Source organism: Trichomycterus rosablanca, chromosome 5 (genome assembly GCF_030014385.1).
Source record: "Trichomycterus rosablanca isolate fTriRos1 chromosome 5, fTriRos1.hap1, whole genome shotgun sequence".
Classification (NCBI taxonomy): Eukaryota; Metazoa; Chordata; class Actinopteri; order Siluriformes; family Trichomycteridae; genus Trichomycterus; species Trichomycterus rosablanca.
In genome coordinates, this window is record NC_085992.1 from 35,906,654 (window position 1) to 35,925,802 (window position 19,149).

The 19,149-nt window shown below is 37.9% G+C and overlaps 1 protein-coding gene across 1 annotated transcript; it reads left to right on the forward strand.

Moving 5' to 3' along the window:
- Nucleotides 1-2,038: 2,038 nt before the first annotated feature.
- vdac2 (voltage-dependent anion channel 2) lies at nucleotides 2,039-15,155 on the forward strand. Its single transcript, XM_062996092.1, has 9 exons — nucleotides 2,039-2,163; nucleotides 5,040-5,111; nucleotides 5,198-5,247; nucleotides 7,224-7,376; nucleotides 7,482-7,534; nucleotides 8,962-9,189; nucleotides 13,334-13,484; nucleotides 13,702-13,759; nucleotides 14,301-15,155. Exons 2-9 carry the CDS (start codon nucleotides 5,045-5,047, stop codon nucleotides 14,390-14,392), a joined length of 852 nt encoding a protein of 283 aa, XP_062852162.1. The 5' UTR covers nucleotides 2,039-2,163; nucleotides 5,040-5,044; the 3' UTR covers nucleotides 14,393-15,155.
- Nucleotides 15,156-19,149: the final 3,994 nt, after the last annotated feature.

The window sequence follows — 19,149 nt, forward strand, 5'->3', positions numbered from 1 at the left end:
AAAGGCACCCAATTCCAGGAATGACCCTCCTCACACCAGTAAACGTAAATTGTGACATCTGTCAGTGAAGCAGTGTAATTGCATATCCTCCCTAAGGTTTGCCCATATCCATTTCTAGAGGTCCACTGCATTGCAGGTCAACAGAACTAGAGATCTGAATATCTTCATGTTTTCCAATTGTAATATAATTTAAAATAAGAAGGGTTGTGTCAGGAAGGGTACCCTGCGTAAAAATGGTGCCAAATCAGGTATGTGGACCAGAATTATGCGGTGTGGTCAAAACAGGTAAAGGAATCATGATTAGGTATCCACCAAAGTCTCAGTCTTTGCAAGCAAAAATTGAACGTGAATCACACCTTTGTGCCAAAATTAGTCAGATAAATTGAACAATTCTTAAAGCAAAATTGCAAATGACTTTGTTGTTTTGCAATGTACCATACATAATACTGTAAAATGATTCAGGGAATCTGGAGAAATCTCGGTCTATGTGGGACAAGTCTGGAAATAACCGTTGAATATGTGTGACAGATATTTGGACATTCAACGTTTGGAAATCAAATGACTAAATTGTAACCTAACAGATAGTGACCTCTAGTGGAAAAACAAGAGAACAAAAAAACCTTCGTCTCCAGTTAGTCTCTGAGGAATGTCTCCTTCGAATGGTACAGTTTTCTCACACCTCCCAAAAACCTGCAGTGGGTGGATTTGCTGTTCTAAATTGCTCATATGTGTGAGTAAGTGATGGCTTATCTAGACAGCATAAACAGAGTGTATACCTGCCTGGCATATAGAGTTTCTTGGTGGTGCCAGACATAAAGCAGACCCTGACCAGAATAAAATAATTTTCAAATAATTTCAGAGGTGCTTAGAAAAATGCTCGTAGTGTCACATAATGCTAGAAAAAGGTCACACAGTGTCACTAATGTGAAGCACCAGTGCCACTTCAGTTCCAATAGTTCTCTGTGACAAAGTGATTAAGTGCAATAGAGTCCAGATTCTGTTTTTAGTCTGTTTATATTACCATTATATTGTTCATTCATTCATTGTCTGTTTTAACATTGCATTATTCTATTTAGGGTTGCTGTGGGTACAGTTCACTGGGGAAAAAGGCAGGAAACTGTGGGAGAAAACCACACAGACACTGGAAGGACATGCAAGCTCCACACAGAAAGGACCAAGACTGTTCCATCTGTGAAGCAAACCCAGAACCTTCTGGCTATGAGGCAACAGTGCTACCCATCGAGTCACCATGCCAGCACCAGTCTAATACTATTTTGATTATTATTAATGGTTTTTCAACATTTTTTGGGAACAGTGGCACAGCTGATTAATCAGCTGGTACTGAGTAATCTAGCATGTTCTTGCTGTGTCCAAGGGTTTTTTGGTTTTCTTCCACCTTATAAAACACGTGCAAAGAGGATTGGCTGCTATTTATGCCCTTTAATTTGAATAGGTGAGTTAATTTGAGTTGGTACAGTGGTAGCCTAGTGGGTAGAGCTTTGGGCAACTGGAAGATTGGCGGTTCAAATCCAGGCTCTGCTATTCAGCCACTGTTGGGTCCTTGAGCAAGGCCCTTAACCCTGTCTGCTTCAGGGGCGCCGTACGATGGCTGACCCTGTGCTTTGACCCCAGCTTCCAAACAAGCTGGGATATGCGAAGAAAGAATTTCGTTGTACTTTACAACTGTATATGTATATATGACAAATGAGGTATATCTTTATCTTAAATGGGGCGGATGGATTGGTGTTTTATCCAGGAACTACTCATTCATTGCACCCTGAGTTTCCTGGTAAAGCCAGGACCACCCCATTCCCGACCAGTGTAAAGGTGTCAGGTAAGTTTGGAGGAAAACTAGCAAAGCTACTAAACAAAGAGCCGTTTGGTACCAGAAAGAACCGACTTTTGGCGGAACCAGTAGAATATTTCTACTATGACTCACTGAACACGAGTCCTGCGGCCTGTCTCTACTGTTCATGCGCAAAGGCTTGGCGCATGCGCAATGGAAATCAGGCAGGGGCGTCCGTTGAGACAGGGACGGATATCTTTGATGCACAGTCTCCTTCAGTTCGCCCTCCAATCCGAGCTGTTTACCGCGGCCCTTCAGCGCTGGGGTTAAGTTTATTACATTTATACAAACAAATCCCTACCTCCAGATACTAGCAGGTAAGTTGTATGAGTGTGGTTACATTGCATATCTGTATAAAATGTTAGGTTTTGGAGCTTGGGTTATCTGGTTTTATACTTTCGTTAGCACGTTTAGCCGCTAGCTAGCAGGCTAGGTTAGCTTATGCTAATGACAGTCTGTCACCTTTGCTTGCTGGAGAGCTCATGTTGTGAAAATTGCGTTGCGAATTGTTCAAGGTTAATAAGAAGTAAAGACGGATTAGTCTGTCAGAGCTCGCTATTATCTATCAGTGCGATCGTAGGGATAAATCTGAGAGACCGGCTCATGGCCGGTCAATGACAGCATGCTGCTTGCTAACGTGACCGAATTAAAAAAAAAAATCAGTGGCTGCACCACAAGTCTTGTTGTACCGTACTAACCGGCATGTGTAATATGTATACTCGCAGTGATGTTTCTACTATTTTGTTACAGTTTCTGGTTCATTTAAGTTACTATGCAGATACGAATGTGATCACTGAATTCACTCAGCATAAAGGTGGCGTTCTGAACAGGATCCTGATTCTCGGCTGCAGAGGAATCATGGAACTACATGCAAAACATTTTAAAGCTAGTTTCGTTTTTCCAAAATCTGCATATTCTTAATTCTGGTTGTTTTCTAACTAATCTAGCTTTCTAATAATAGGTACTAAGCGGTTAGTAAGCTAGTTACTATTCAGTGTCACGTTACTCTTCCAATCCAGTGTGGATGCGAACCGGCTTAACCGTAAAATTGACGTTAAGATTGTGATTTGATTAGCATTAAAGGTTGTAAACTTTAGAAACATCATTGTAAATCAAACCAGTTCAATGACTCCCTTGTATTGCAATATCAGCCTGTAAGAAATAGCATGATCAGAGGCAGTTGCATCATGCCAACGTGAGCAGTCTTTGCTGTTTGACCAAGATGGCTTCCAGGTTTAACCTTGTCGCCATTCTTATCTTGCTGTTTCGTTTTTGTCTTTTACTTTTGTAATGTATTGTATCTGATGTTGGCACAAATAACATGAACTTTCAGATGTATGTGAACATGAACCTGGAAAACACCCCATTCATTAAAAAAAATAAACAGGTTAATGTAGGCTGCAACCTAATAATGGTGTTGGGGATATTTTTGCATATTTGTCACTACATCCTACACAATGTAATACAAGACAGGGCTGACATAATGAAACAGAAGCTTTGAAGTAGTTTATTTATTAAAGGTAGGTTATGCAATACATTTATTACCCATGTAATTTAGAATTATGTTGGCTTTATGCCAGGAGCAATAGGATCTGCGTCCTAAAAAGGTTTCACTTTTGACAACTTCAGACAACGGACAAGATGAGCCTTGATGTTCCTCTTGGTTAGCAGTGGTTTCCCATTCCCAGTGCCACAGAGAAAGGCCTAACCTCTTATTTCTTTCGACTGTGGTATAGTAAGCTGCCTGTTGAGATGTTTTAGCGTACTGCATGTTGCTTACAATATCTCATTAATGTGCATATTGAAAGCACCTGTCACAAAGCCTTTTTTAGTCCAATTAAACCTACTTTAGAATTCCAAATTCAGAATTTCTCAAATTTCTTAACTGATGTTTTGTGGTGCAAAGTATTCACCCCTACCCTTAATTACTTAAAGGGTCAGTTACTAGATAAGTTTTTCCTCATCAGTGAATAAAGTGGACTTTTTGCATTGTAATTAGTTTTTATTTAGGCTGTCATTGTCTTATATACAGTTTTGTTTAAAGCTCTGAACCAATTAGTTTTAAACAGAAAAAACAGCCGAAGACAAATACTTTCTACAGTACTGTATAGGTGTTTAAAGATAGGAAATTGTTCCTGTGTAAGCATGATGGACAAGGACAGGATGGATCATGTTGGCTCCATGCCCACGAATAGTCTGGTGGAGACTTTTTTTAGTTTCAGCTAGTAAGCATAGTTTCTACCTTACTGTTAAAAGAAGTGTGTTTTCTACCTTATGGTTTGCATCTTAGTTATTATTATTCACCCCTCTAATACTGCATATTGAAACCTGCACTATTTTACTAATACTTAGTGATATTGGAGGAAAACTCATCATAATGGCTTATATAAAAGTTACAACATAAAATGTTTGGTCTGCCTTTATAATTATTTGAATTGCTTTTAGTAATTTCTTAATACAGTTAGTGCCGTCATGTTGAATACAACTTCTTTAGTGGTTTTATTACTGCGTTTTGTTCAGCAGAATAAGAGTTGAAATTGCAAAATATATATTTGCACAAGCACAGAATCTTGCAGTTTGTGCAATAGTAAGTTAACATGGCACCATTCATTCCTCAGGAGAATGGCAGCCTCATTTGAGCAAAGTCATATGGTCACTCATCGGTAGGTAGATTAAGGTGTTTGTAATTAAAGTAATGGCACTTAAATCAATCAAGTTCCAACCTTACTTAACTCACCACCTAATTAGGCTGTTGGTATTAATAGTATTTGTATGTAAGGAAAATTAAACCAATACATTAAGCTGTGCAAAAAACACAATTTTATTATAGTAAGTTTGACTTTTTACATGTGCAGTGTGGCTATTGTAAACCATGCCCAGCCATCATGGAGTGCTAGTAGTTTGTTCAAACACTCCTTGCATTCAGTGAGTCAGAAAGGTGTGGTCATCTGTCAGGTCAGATTAGCTCATCCAGCTAAATGAAACCTAGAGAGGCAGTTACGCTGATAGGAGTGAGCCTATAAGAGAGACACAGGAGTTAGAGCAGAACAAACATTTAGCCATGCCCATTTTGTTTGAATTTGTGCCAGTATTCAGTTAAAATGCTTTAGTTCTTTGCTGCCTGGGTATGGTTGCTTAGAGCTGTGTAAGGCTAATGTTTACTTGAACACTGTTGTTGTGTGTTTTTTTGCAGACAGAATGGCAGTCCCCCCAGCATACGCCGATCTTGGAAAATCTGCCAAGGACATCTTCAACAAGGGATATGGTAATGTCTGCTTGAAGATGCATGTTGGCTGTGATTTTGTGACTGGGTTCCTTGTTATAATTTGTAATTGCTGTGTTTTTAAACAGGCTTTGGGCTGGTCAAGCTGGATGTCAAGACCAAATCAGCCAGTGGAGTGGTAAGTGAAGTTGAATCCATCTGGTTGTAGTAACATGTTATGATGATGTTTTCTGAAAGTTGACTCTTAAGTATATTCCTATTATTAGGATATATTCTAGAACAGTGGTCCCCAACCACTGGGCCGCGGACTGGTACTGGGCTGCACAGAAAGAATAATTAATTAGAGATTGTTTTCAATGCTTATATTTTGGGTGTTATTGTTTCGTATCACCCCTAGGTGGAAGCACCGTCTCATTGCAGCGATTAAAAGCTCATTTTACTTAATTTGTGAGCAGTATAATTAAAGCCGCCCTCCCCCGCCGGTCCGTGAAATTATATCTTATATGAAACCGGTACGTGGTGCAAAAAAGGTTGGGGACTGCTGTTCTAGAAGGATGTTTTAGGCATTTTAGCCTTATACTGGCTATACTGGCCTTATACTGTCATTTTACACACATCCACATGTGCAAAGATTAACATGCACTCAGACTCCATACAAGCTCGCTTTTTTATTGAAATGTGTAGTAGTTTCACTGTTCATAATGTTAACGCTGAAAGTTTTCCTTAAAAGATTAAATGATTGCATCTGTAAGCAGAACTGGCACATGCATCCGGGTCGATTCAAATTGGCGCTCTTTCTCTGTGGAGCTTCTGCACTATTAATTGGAATCAAGCATCAGCTCTATTTTAACCGATGTCATTATTTAAACACTGATTTCTTTGTCAGTAATAGGTCAACTGGTTCATTGTAGACATTTCTTGCATTTTTCTTTGTGCACCAGTGTAAGGCTTGGTCTCTGCAGTCTGTTATTAACTAATGTTGGGAATAGTGTTTCTAAACAAACATCATCACTTATTTATCTAGTGTGTTTCATTTCTCTCATTTTGTGCTAAATAAATTCTAAATTAGAATTCCAAATTCAGTATTTTTCAAATTTCTTAACTGATATTTTGTGGGGGAAAGTATTCGCCTCTATCCATAATTACTTAAAGGGTCAGTTACTAGATAACCTCTTTTTTCCCATCAGTGAATAAACTGGACTTTTACCATTGTAATTTGCTTTTATTTAGGCTGTCATTGTCTTATATACAGTCTTGTTTAAAGCTCTAAAACAATTAGTTTTAACAACAACAAAAAAGAAACAGAACTGACAGCCTGAGATAAATGCTATTGTCAGTTAAGTCAACCGGTTCATTGTTTACATTCCTAGCATTCTTCTTTGTGCACCAGTGTAAGGCAGACTGTTATTAACTAATGTGAAAATAGTGTTTCTAAACAAATTGCATCACTTATTTATTTAGCATGTTTCATTTTCACCCAATTTGTGCTTAATACTGACTTTTGAAAATGTACCAAGTGCTATCTATTAGGGATGTAACGATGCATGTGCCACGATTTGAATCGGTTATTCATTTAAGATGAATCGATATTCACTTTAAACAGCAGAGGGCGCTGGCGCTATATATATTTTTTTTTACACAATAAGGGAAATCTGCAGCATTTTTTTTTGCATAGTTTGCACCTATCTCAGAAATAAAAGGGCATTCATTATTTAGATACATTTAAATATAAGCACAAATACAGTATTTTATTTTAGATAGAAGTAATAAAAGGAAACGTCATCATTTGTCTTCAATTTCGTTTTGTTTAAAAAATCGGAAAAAAATCATATCGTGACCCCAGTATTGTGAATCGTATCGCATCGTGGGTAGAGTGTATCGTTACATCCCTACTATCTATACTAGCTCAGTTCATGTAACTGCTTTTCACTGTACATTGTTATTTTTCCATCTAGTATATATACCAAATACATAAAACTTACTGTTTGATATTTTAATAGGTTGACATAGCTTGTATATTAACCATTGTCAAATAATGGTTGTTTATTAGTTTATGATTGGCATCACCAATTGGCTAGTATTGTTGGCAATCTGACTGTTCAACTAAAATTATTATGGTGTTTACAATTCCTCTTTTTTGTGTTACCTCTGCAGGAGTTCAAGACTTCAGGTTCATCCAACACTGACACCAGCAAAGTGGTGGGCAGCCTGGAAACCAAATACAAGAGGTCAGAGTATGGCTTGACCTTTACGGAGAAGTGGAACACTGACAACACTTTGGGCACCGAGATCACCATTGAAGATCAGGTATGATTTACAGATTAAATTGAGTGTTTGTGATTTGAAGTGTTTTTTATTAAAGTAAAAAGTAAATTGATGTTTTAATATCATGTTTTCTTTATCTCTATGTAGATTGCAAAGGGGCTAAAGTTGACTTTTGATACAACTTTTTCACCAAACACTGGGTAAGTTTCTTGACCAGTTAGAACTTTGACCATATTTATAAAAGAACTAGAAAGTAATTTATTTACACAACAGTGTTGAGCTCATAGATCCCTGGCTCACATGCATTGATGAATGTCAGTGCCTCTTTGGGGTAGCTTCATTGTTGCATGAAAATATAGATCATGTCTAATCCCTAAATGTCTGTTTAGTAAGGTCTGCTTGGGTCAGCTAATGATAGTCTGTGGTCTCATTCATAATGCCATTTATGCCAAAATTCCAGTCTTTAATATATTACCATGGCCTGATGCATTTCATTATGTCTGGTTTATGCTGGTTAATAAAATAGATTTCACATAAAAAGAGTTTGTATAGATTTTGTTAATCTGAAGAATTATAATAATAATAATAATTCATAAATAATAGTAATTGAGAAAAAAAACTGCCTTTAATTGAATTATGTTGTAGAACTAGTATTTTATCCACAATACCATTCAGCTATAATCCAGCATAGTTGGTTGCTGTCCAGACCCACTTCAATCAGCTAAACTGTCCTGTATAGCTTTTTCTGCATTCTGGAACCCAATTTTGACTGTGTCTCCTAAATTGGTGCATTCCAGTATTTTTCAGTTATTGCTAATTTATCTCTCGGAGGATGCAAGGCAGGTGAACAAACATAATTTAATGCATTCCCATTGATTCGTACTGTCAAAGTTATTAAAAGAAAGGTGAGGAATAAAAGAGGCAGTGTGAGTACTATGATGGAGCATTTATCAGACTTTTTGTTTGCATGATGCTGCACATTGTCAAAAATTCAGATACCAAGCAAAGCCTGAACATTGTCTCTTAATTTAGATCATTGATATTTTTCCTCTAGGTGATTACCATAGAGTAAATACAGAATTGCATGTCTCATTAACACCACAAACATTATCATCAATATTTCACTGCAGTTCAGTAACACTGTTTTAGCCTAGACATTTCCAAGACTAAGCTTTGAGGGATTGCCTTTTAAAAATGTGGAAAAATAAGATTTAATCTAAAAAATACAGCTACAGCATTTTCTCAAAGTTCGGGCTAAATTCATTGGTCTGCTAAAATAGCAGGCATTTTGCTGACCACAGGCAAATGTAAGGCATGATTTATGGTGCACCGTGAAAGAGATCCATTGTTCTGTCCACCAACATGATCAAACATTCTTTTCAGCGTTCCTCCTGATTATTAATAAGTGTGTTGAAATCTCGTTTGTAGGTTATAATACAATCGGGTCAGGGAGTTCAGGGCACTTTCTCTGTTTCAGCGGTAATGCGCTGTTTCCTTTCTGACCTGCTTTGGCTTTTCTTGTGCCTTGATATTTTTTTTTTTTGTTCACTTATCTTGGGTAATGAGAAATATTAGAAAATTAATGATAAATGTTAATCCAACATGCAATGCTGTTTTGTTCCAATAGCAAGAAAAGTGGAAAAGTCAAGACTGCCTACAAAAGGGAATATGTCAACTTGGGCTGTGACGTTGACTTTGACTTTGCTGGCCCAACCATCCATGCTGCTGGAGTGGTTGGTTATGAGGGATGGCTCGCTGGATACCAGATGTCTTTTGACACAGCCAAATCCAAGATGACCCAGAACAACTTTGCAGTGGGCTACAAGACCGGTGACTTCCAGCTGCACACCAATGTGTAAGTTTACAGCTCAGAGTTTAGATTAGCATTTCATTAAGTACTGTCTGGTAAGCATAGCTGTGTGAGTCTATTTTAATGATTATAATAATAACAAACACATCATAGGTCTGCAGCAAATACTAGATTCAAAAAGACAGAGTGTCAAGCACTGTACATATTTGCTGCTTTGACGCTTGGTTTTTACTCCTTGCCACTAAACCAGCGTTTCTCAAAGTGTGTGGCGCACCCCCCAGGGGGGCGCAGAGGCATGACAAGGGGAGCACATCTAACTGGCGGAGAAATGAAGCGCAGAACCAATGTTTTTTTTATATATATATATTTTACATTTTTACCCCTTTTTCTCCCCTTTTAGCGCATCCAATTGTTCAATTAGCATCGTGCTTCCTCTCTGTCTATGCCGAACCCTGCCCTGACGGAGGTGATTGAAGCTAACCCATATCCCCTCCGAAACACGAGCAGCAGCCAGATGCATCTTTGCCACCCACACATTGACGAGTTTGGCGCCACCCAGCGTTGCATGCGGAGAGACACACCCTAAGGGCACCCTCTCCCATCTCTGTGTAAGCGCCTCCAATCAGCCGGCAGAGAACGCAATCGCATTCTGACAGAGAGAGACCCACATCCGGTTCTTTGTCCCAACCCCCATATGAGCAACCGGCCAATCGTTGCTCATATAGCCACTCAGCTTCGAACTGGTAAAGCAAGGCTGGATTCGATGGTTGCAGCGCGTCTCTTTTTACCGCTGCGCCACCTGAGCGGCCAGAACCAATGTTTTAACGTCGGAATCTTTTCACGGTGGACAATAAACAAACCGTGCTTTCAGGTTAGCAGTATTCATTCTGACAGAGTCTAGATCAGCTGTGCCCAATACTTCGATCGCACAGTACACGCTGGTAGATCGCGCCTCATTCAAACAGGTCAGCGTGACTGACATGAAATGTGGCCACTGTTTGTTTAATTTGTGGTTTGTTACCATAACTACGCCTCAGCTTTTTTGGATCAACCTACTTGTGTGAATCAGCCTTTTCCCACATGAAAAGAATTAAGTCTAAATATGGGTCCACTCTTACTGATGAACACTTGAAAAACTTCTTAAGAAATGGTATCAGCAGCTACTGTCCAGACTACATAAACCTGACTGATACCATTTAGAGCAAATAATCAGAATAAGGTCACTGTGATACCCTGTAAAGCTGAATATCAATATAGGAACTAAAGCGCATTTAAAAAAGCTTCAAAGCTGTTTAGAAAAATAATGAGGCCAACCTTAAAAAGTAGATGGTGATGACTTGTAGACTGAAATAGTAGATCTCAGGACATGAAAGTGTGGACACCCCTGGTCTAGATTTACAGAATAGAGAGGTATTTGACAGGGATAAAAAGAAAAACAGCTACTAGTACATTGATAAGACTTGAACCCTTACAAATTACTTTTTTTGCACAGATTCAACTTTGTTATCTTTGTTTGCAAATTTTATTTCATTTTTTTATTTTTGAAATAGACTGATTGAAGGAGCAGTTTAGTGATATGTCAAAAAGTGGTTTGCTAAAGTCAAGTACAACAGAAATTACTGAAGTAAAGGTGAAAGAAACATTCATGATCTTGATGGGCCTATTTTTGTCAGCATCTTGTTGGAACGGGGGCATGAAAATTTTTCATCTTCCAAAGGGGGCATGACAGAAAAAGTTTGAGAACCACTGCACTAAACCCAAGTTCAATTGGATCTGTTTGATTTTTGACCCTGTTTGCTGCAGATCCTTTTAACGCATTGCCTGAGAGACAAACTGTTAACATAATGTAGACAGAGGCAAAGCACAGACATGGAGAGAAACTGATTCTCACAATTTCACAAAACCCTGAACAGTTTAATTCAGTCTATCGTGACACTTTGATGGCATGACTGCTAGTAACTTGTGGAATGGGGAAACAGGGTTGCATTTTAAATATCAAGTGTATTTCTGGGATCGCTTGCCATGGTTTTATAGCTCTTCAGGATGATGTCTTCGCCCCAAGATTAACAAGACAAAGTTTAATGAACTTACTTTATTCTTTTGTTGGGTTTTCATCTCACAAGAATGTTCTTGTTTTTAACTAAAATACATTTCTTAACCAAACTAAATGTAAATAAACTATCAGTACTGTCAGTCGATATTGCATTTACTGTTTTTTCAAGCATTCCTTCTCAGTGGCACAGCCAGCAGAAAGCAGTTTCGCTGAACATCTGGAAAGGCTTAAATGTTGTGGTAGGCAGTAATATTCACCCAGCCTTGCCATAAACAAGGCACAGAATGCTTGTAGTGTAAAAGCCTCCTAATGCTGACTTGATACATAAACATATTTTTTGGTAGAAAATGGATATGCACAGGTTTTGTAGAATTGCTAGACATCAATTTATGGATGTTTATTTTTCTGGATTTTGTCTTCTATGATAAGCAGATTTTGTTAGTGAATAATGGTTTCTGTAGAAGTTTTTCAACACTGTCGGCACTTGGAGAAGGAACCATGATCCTCTGGGTGCAATTTGGGACAAAGCACCTGCACTTTTAAGTTACTGAGTGGTATAGAAACTATTGGGTTTAGTTATAAGGTTCTAAGCACCATAGGCTTTACTGATGTGTGTACTGTGATCTTAAACTCGGCTGCATTTTACAGCCCTCGAGTGTAAAATAAAACCCTAAGCACTGCTCAGGAATTCCAGTGCTCGCTCATTGTCGGGGCATTATAAATATTGGAACAAAGTTTAAGTATGTTGTGTTCAAAACAGATCGTTGGCATTCCAAAATAGTTATTAGGTTTGTGTTCAGCCGAATTTTTCTTCCATCAGTCAAGTTGGTTAATTAGAAATCTAAAATCTTTTGTTTCTTGGGCTTGTGTGTTCCTGGATTTGTTTTTACTGGTTTCCAGCTGTAATCTTTCTCAGTATATGCTGCACATTAATACATACTCTGGCTTTACCAAGAGAATGTCCTTAAATATATCATGCTTGGGAAACCAAATGTATTCTATTTAAACATGTATACAGTGCTTGAAAAAGTATTTGCTTGTTTTTGCTTGTGTCACACTTATGTTTCAAATAAATTACTTAAACAGAAAAACTTCAATATTAGACAGATTTAACACAATGTTTTTGACTTAATAGTATTTGGTTCCTTGGCTACTTAATCAACCAGTTAACAAAATTTACTTGACATGATTACTGCCATACCTGTTAAATCTATGTGAAGCTGGCTAAAATGTCTCAAAAAACAGAAAAGTATGCCATTCTGAAGAGGTTTAAATACAGATGGAAAGAGTTACAAAGCCATTGCTTAGGCTCTGGGACTCCAGTAAACCACAGTGAGCGCCTTATCCACAAATGGAGAAAACTTGCAACAATGGTGGACCTTCCCAGGAGTGGCCGGCCTACCCAAAATTTACTTTCAACGCATCAATGATCCATCCAGGAGAAAACAGAAAAAATATCTAGAGAACAGCAGGCCCCCCGTGCCTCAGTTGAGGTCAATGTCCAGGATTCTTTAATATAGACTCTGGGCAAAAATTGCATTCATGGGGGGAGTTGCAAGGTGCAAATTGCTGCTGACGAAAAAGACACAAAGGCTTGTCTTGCATTTGCCAAAAAACATCTAAATGACCCCCATCTAGTGTTTTTAAGACAGGCTGGTCTTAACTTTTAAGGTTCTACACCTCAAAACGGCCGGCACGATGGCTCAGTGGGTAGCACTGTTGCCTCACAGCAAGAAGGTCCGGGGTTCGATCCCCAGGTGGGGCGGTCCGGGTCCTTTCTGTGTGGAGTTTGCATGTTCTCCCCATTTCTATGTGGGTTTCCTCTGTGAGCTCCGGTTGTCTCCCACAGTCCAAAGACATGCAGTTAGGTGAATTGGAGATACAAAATTGTCCATGACTGTGTTTGACATTAACTTGTAACTGATGAATCTTGTGTAACGAGTAACTACCTGTTCTGTCATGGGTGTAACCAAGGTGTGTAAAACATGACGTTAAAATCCTTATAAATAAATAAAAAGAAGAAAACGATGTTTTATGGAAAAGCTTAAATTTATTATATGAATAATAAAAGCTTGTTGCAAAGTAGTTTATTCATTTTCTCTCCTTTAAATTAGCTTTTTTTTAACCTTTTTATAGTAACGATGGCACAGAGTTTGGTGGCTCTATATACCAAAAAGTGAGTGATAAGCTTGAGACGGCAGTTAACCTGGCCTGGACTGCAGGCAACAACAGCACACGCTTCGGCATTGCAGCCAAGTACCAGCTGGACAAGGATGCCTCCATTAGTGTGAGTAGAAAAGCTTTTAACTCCGAGTTACTCAAAGTAATTAAGTGACCTTAAATAGAGATCCACTTTTATTAATAACCATAATGTATCGTCTCTTAATGAAAACAATGTATAATGTGTGTGCGTATATATAAGAACATACTGGTTTATGTGTAACCATTATATTATTTAAAGATATTTCTGAATTGAATAAATTGTTCATTGTTCTTTCTTGCAGGCCAAAGTGAACAATACCAGTCTTGTTGGTGTTGGATACACACAGACTCTGAGACCAGGTATAGTAGAGTTGTTATTCAGCAATATGTAAGACTGTTTAATCATTACTTAAATATTCTGCACCAGGCATGATGAACGGAACCTGAAAAATCATTTCACACCTCCAAAAGAGCACTTGGAGATTACTATTTTATTTAGAAACAATGTATTGACATGTAGCTGCTTCTTATGGTGGGACAGTCACACCACTTGATTTTTTTTACATTAAAATACAAAGATACTGTACTTAAAAGAGAGTTTATACCTGATGCTTTATTCTGATATTGATGGTTAAGGTGGTAAATTCTATTTGTATGCTATTTTATAGCAGTACATTTCAACATGCTGGCTAAAGAAATTACCACATTAATAACTACCTTAAATTACAGTTTAGGTTAGAGATTCATTCTGTCCAAACAGTCTTTCTACGTTTTATCATAGGCTGTTTATTACAGAGACCATTTCTATAATCAGTGTGTAAAACAGTTTTGATAAACCTGATTCTTAACTCCTCAGATCTATTGCTGTGTATTAAAATGCTACTCTAATCATTTTGTGCAGGTGTTAAGCTGACTCTGTCTGCCCTGGTTGATGGAAAGAGCATCAATGCTGGTGGCCATAAGCTGGGGCTGGGACTGGAGCTGGAGGCCTAAAGTCCTGTTCATGTTCACATCAGGGATGAGGGAATATCAGAGGAATCTGGCCTTAAATCTTAACCAGCAGGGGAATTCTGGATGGGAAGGGATGTGTTCAAAGACCACAAGAAAAACAACCATTTTTAGTAACCATTGCAATGGTGTCCCCCCTTCTTCCTTGATGCCTGTTTTTCATTCATCTTTGTTTTGCTGCAGTTTGCTTTGTTTCTGAATCAAGCACTTCCATGCAAATAAATGAAATTGTCCTCCACTTGCTGCAGTGGGCTTTTAAGCCTGCATGTTGCATTTCTTCTTTAGTAGGACATTTGTGTGGGTTGAGAGTGAGACATACTTCTGATTTTACCCTTTTATATTATGTTATTCTTAGTCGTCTGAACACTACTGCAGTCATTTAACTCCATTTGAAAACTTCTACCTGCTTATATTTAAGTATGTATTAAATGCACAACCTATTTTGATGTCAGGCAGATAGGTTTGAAAAATGGTTGTACTTGAAACCTGCCCTTAAACTAAGCAGTTTTTGGGTGGCCTCAATTGGTGAAAGGCTGAATGTAATGGAACTTGTGTAGAAGTTTTCGGCTGGCATTTTGTTTTCTGCACAGATGACTAGGAAAACTTATGATAATGCCAAAATGGTTGTGTTTTGAGTTCAGTACCTAAAGCTTTCAGTTTCTCCATCCTGACCATGACTTGCTAAGGTTCTTTTAAAAAACCTTAGAGGTCTTCATGTGTATGTTTTCAATAAAGTCTTTGAACTCCACTTACTTGTTTAATCATTCTAAAGCAAACATTTGAATTACTATTAATCAGATCTGTTATCACCTGTTAATGCATTCATAGCCATTTATATCGGCAATTCCCTAACACAACCTAGTTCCCAAAGTCTGGTAAATTCTAAAAATGAATGCAAATGTCCACTCATTTTCTTGACCTGATTTTTTTTTTTTTTTTTTCATTCAGGAGTCTGTTGGCTGGCACAACACACATCTTTCACATAATCACCCAGTTCAAATTATGTTACATCAATTATTATTCCTGTGAATTTTCTGCATCACCTTACTCCAGAGAGTTAACGACTCAGGATATCTTTGAGTACTGACCAATACTTAAAAGCTTATAAAAGTGGTTTCCAAATTTAACTGAGCCAGGTCACCCTGTCAATATATTTGTCCACATTAAGCCAAAATTGGCTCATGGCTTTATAGGTTTTTGTGTTTTAGGAACACTTAAGCATTGTAAATTCATCATTATGGGCAGCAGGTGCATAAAATAATGCACCTTTGGATCAAATATCCACAATTGGCCACCAAATATTAATCAAGGATTGTTCAGATGCCACAACTTATGTGAGTATTGTTGCTGACTGTGCATCTCTTTACAAACACAATTTGCACATCATACAATGGCTACTTGCAACATGTTAATGCACCATATCACAAAGCTTAAGTTACCTTAAATTGGTAAAACTGGCCTCATCAGTCATTTGATTCAAATTTAACACAGTTTTTCTGTGCTTGAAGCCTGCTAGGAGATGCATGCTACAAGGAAATGTTGTGTAGTACATAAAATAGTCAATAACCATAAATGAACATAAACAAATATGTAAGCTATTAAAATACACAGATGGTACACAAAACAAAGAAATAGTGTTTCAAGAGCAGTGGTAGCTTGGGGGTTAAGGCACTGGACTAGTGATCAGAAGGTTGCTGGTTCAGGCCCTGCCACTGCCAAAGTGCCTCTAAACAAGGCTCTTTACTCTTATTTGCATACATTGTATTCAGTCACAATTCCAGATGGGAAATGCTGTAAATGTTCTCTACCCTGGCATAAAATGCAGTCATCTTAACACTATAGTACAGTGTTGCTTCTAGGTAAAATACCAATTATTGGCTATTTACACTCACAATACACCATAATGGAAAAATGGATCGCAGAGAAAATAATGATAATTAAATAAACTTATACACGAATGCCCCCTTGTGGAGGCTTTATGTTACATTATATAAATTAAAGAGAGCGTAAGATACATTGCTTGTGTTGCCTGAGTCGCAAAAAAAAATCAGACATAATCACACATTTTAATTCAAGCAACCCTGATTTAGGATACATTATTTAGGAAACAGTAACAGTGTATTTGCCACTTTTGTGGCCTTTATCACATGGTTCACCTTCATCTCTCTCAAAACATTGACCTGTAAACATCTTTTTCGGTCATTTTACAATCTGCAAAAATGATTCACAATAATAGGATTTTTATGTACTTTATTTGATAATAAAGTAGTGGAAGTTGTTGGCTTGGAGTAACATCATACCTTTATGAATACCACTGTGATTTAAAGGTTTATATACTTTTTAAAAGCATAGCAGTCATAATCTCTACAAATTAACCTAGACAGGTTTGATAGTGTTGGTTGTAATAAAGTTCAGAATGTTACTACAAAAAGGGTTTGGAAGAGGGTTATGATAGTTTCCTTAGATAGATTGTTGATATAATGTTTGCTGAAACATGCTTACACTATGACACGTTTTACAATAGTACAGTTATCTGAGGGTAACATTTAGACCAAAAACTTGTAAAAAGAGTTTATTATTTCAGTTTTAAATGGCAGGAATTTTAAAATAGGCGACTGAATATCAGTATGTACTACTGTATAATAAATTTTATTCGAATTTTAAACAATTATGATTGCCATTAGGATATTGTGTTACTTTAAGGTAACACACTCTACAAGAGTACCCCATATATATATCAGTGGCGGCTGCTGGTCTTTCAAAGAGGGGAAGCTCATTGTCGGCTTACATCATAACATTTGTCAATTTATTTACACATAAATTCTGCCCTCTGTTCCTTTTACAAGAAAATGGCCTGAAATGGGTTGCAGTTTGTCTTTCGACTTCACTCGCAGAATCCGCGATGGGACTGAAGCTCCCAGTGATTAAGTGACTAATGAAGTGTATTGCTTTGGCAATACGAATGTCCCTATTTGTCATGCCAATAAAGCTTCTTTTGAGTTTGAGTTTGAGAAGTGACGGTGTAGTGCTCAAACTAGCTGTCAATCAAAACGTGATTCAGCCTTTCCACTGATCCTCCAATCATCTTGCAGAAGCTCAGCGTCCAGACCCGCCCACAGCTCCATTCACCCCCAGAGATGCTCAGCGTCCGGGGGGCGGGACAAAATCGAGGCATTTATCCAATGACTGGCGAGTTTCGGAGCATAAAAAAAACCTCAACGCAGTCCCATAGAAATGAAGAGACGCTCAGCTTCTGCGGGCAAATGCAATGACGCTACGGGAATGTATGAGTTAAGTTAAGAAAATCGAGTCGATTTGTGATAAGTAGCTGATTCTGAACGTCTTCGAGATATACGTGTTCTAACGCATTTGTAGTCAATGAAATGTTAACACAACTGTACATATTTGACCATTTAGTTTTGGACATTTTAGGGGAAGCTGAGCTTCCCTTGCAGTCTTAGAGAAATCGCCACTGATATATACGTATATACAGTATATATATATATATTAGGGCTGTCGAAGTTAACGCGATAATAACGCATTAACACAATCTCAATTTAACGCGATTAAAAAAAATAGTGCCGTTAACTCAAATTCTAGTTCATGTTGAGACTTGACTGGTAGAACCAACGTTTTAATGTCGGACTTGCCACCGTTGTTCATTTGCGGTTTGTTAAAATAATATAACTGAGCGTCGTAGGGATGCACTTGCATAATAAAGAAATAAATACACGCTATATTCACAAGTTGTCGGGAGCAAAACACTTTATTAACTTAATCTGTTACGGCACTGAATACCGGAGTCAAGCACGCTAGTCCATGAACTATGGAAGCCCCAAAAGGGTCAAAACACACTCACTTCGTGTAGAAACGTCCACTTTTCACATTTCACTTAAAAAACCTTGTTTTCTATAACATTTACACAGATTTTATTTAATGCGATTAATCGCGATTAACTATATGAAATTCTGAGATTAATCGCGATTCAAATTTTTAATCGTTTGACAGCCCTAATATATATATATATATATATATACAGTGTATCACAAAAGTGAGTACACCCCTCACATTTCTGCAAATATTTTATTATATCTTTTCATGGGACGACACTATAGAAATGAAACTTGGATATAACTTAGAGTAGTCAGTGTACAACTTGTATAGCAGTGTAGATTTACTGTCTTCTGAAAATAACTCAACACACAGCCATTAATGTCTAAATGGCTGGCAACATAAGTGAGTACACCCCACAGTGAATATGTCCAAATTGTGCCCAAAGTGTCAATATTTTGTGTGACCACCATTATTATCCAGCACTGCCTTAACCCTCCTGGGCATGGAATTCACCAGAGCTGCACAGGTTGCTACTGGAATCCTCTTCCACTCCTCCATGATGACATCACGGAGCTGGTGGATGTTAGACACCTTGAACTCCTCCACCTTCCACTTGAGGATGCGCCACAGGTGCTCAATTGGGTTTAGTCCATCACCTTTACCTTCAGCTTCCTCAGCAAGGCAGTTGTCATCTTGGAGGTTGATGACTACAAAGCAGACATCCCAAGTTGCAAAAACTCATTTCAGGGAGGTAAGAACAAGAAGAAGAAGAAAGCAAGAACCTCCGAAGGGAAAAAAATAAATAAAAAAACCTCTCGCACACACCAAAGGATATGGATGAAAACAGAACTACTAGGAGCTGCTAACTGGCTTAACTAACTGTTCGCATTACAAACACATTAATGTTC

What these genes read in the sequence shown, in the direction of transcription:
- vdac2 (XM_062996092.1), top strand. Translation starts at nt 5,045, where the DNA reads ATGGCAGTCCCCCCAGCATACGCCGATCTTGGAAAATCTGCCAAGGAC. An exon ending in AGATCACCATTGAAGATCAG is followed by an intron (nt 7,377 to 7,481) that starts GTATGATTTACA and finishes ATCTCTATGTAG; the next exon opens with ATTGCAAAGGGGCTAAAGTT. An exon ending in ACAAGGATGCCTCCATTAGT is followed by an intron (nt 13,485 to 13,701) that starts GTGAGTAGAAAA and finishes TCTTTCTTGCAG; the next exon opens with GCCAAAGTGAACAATACCAG.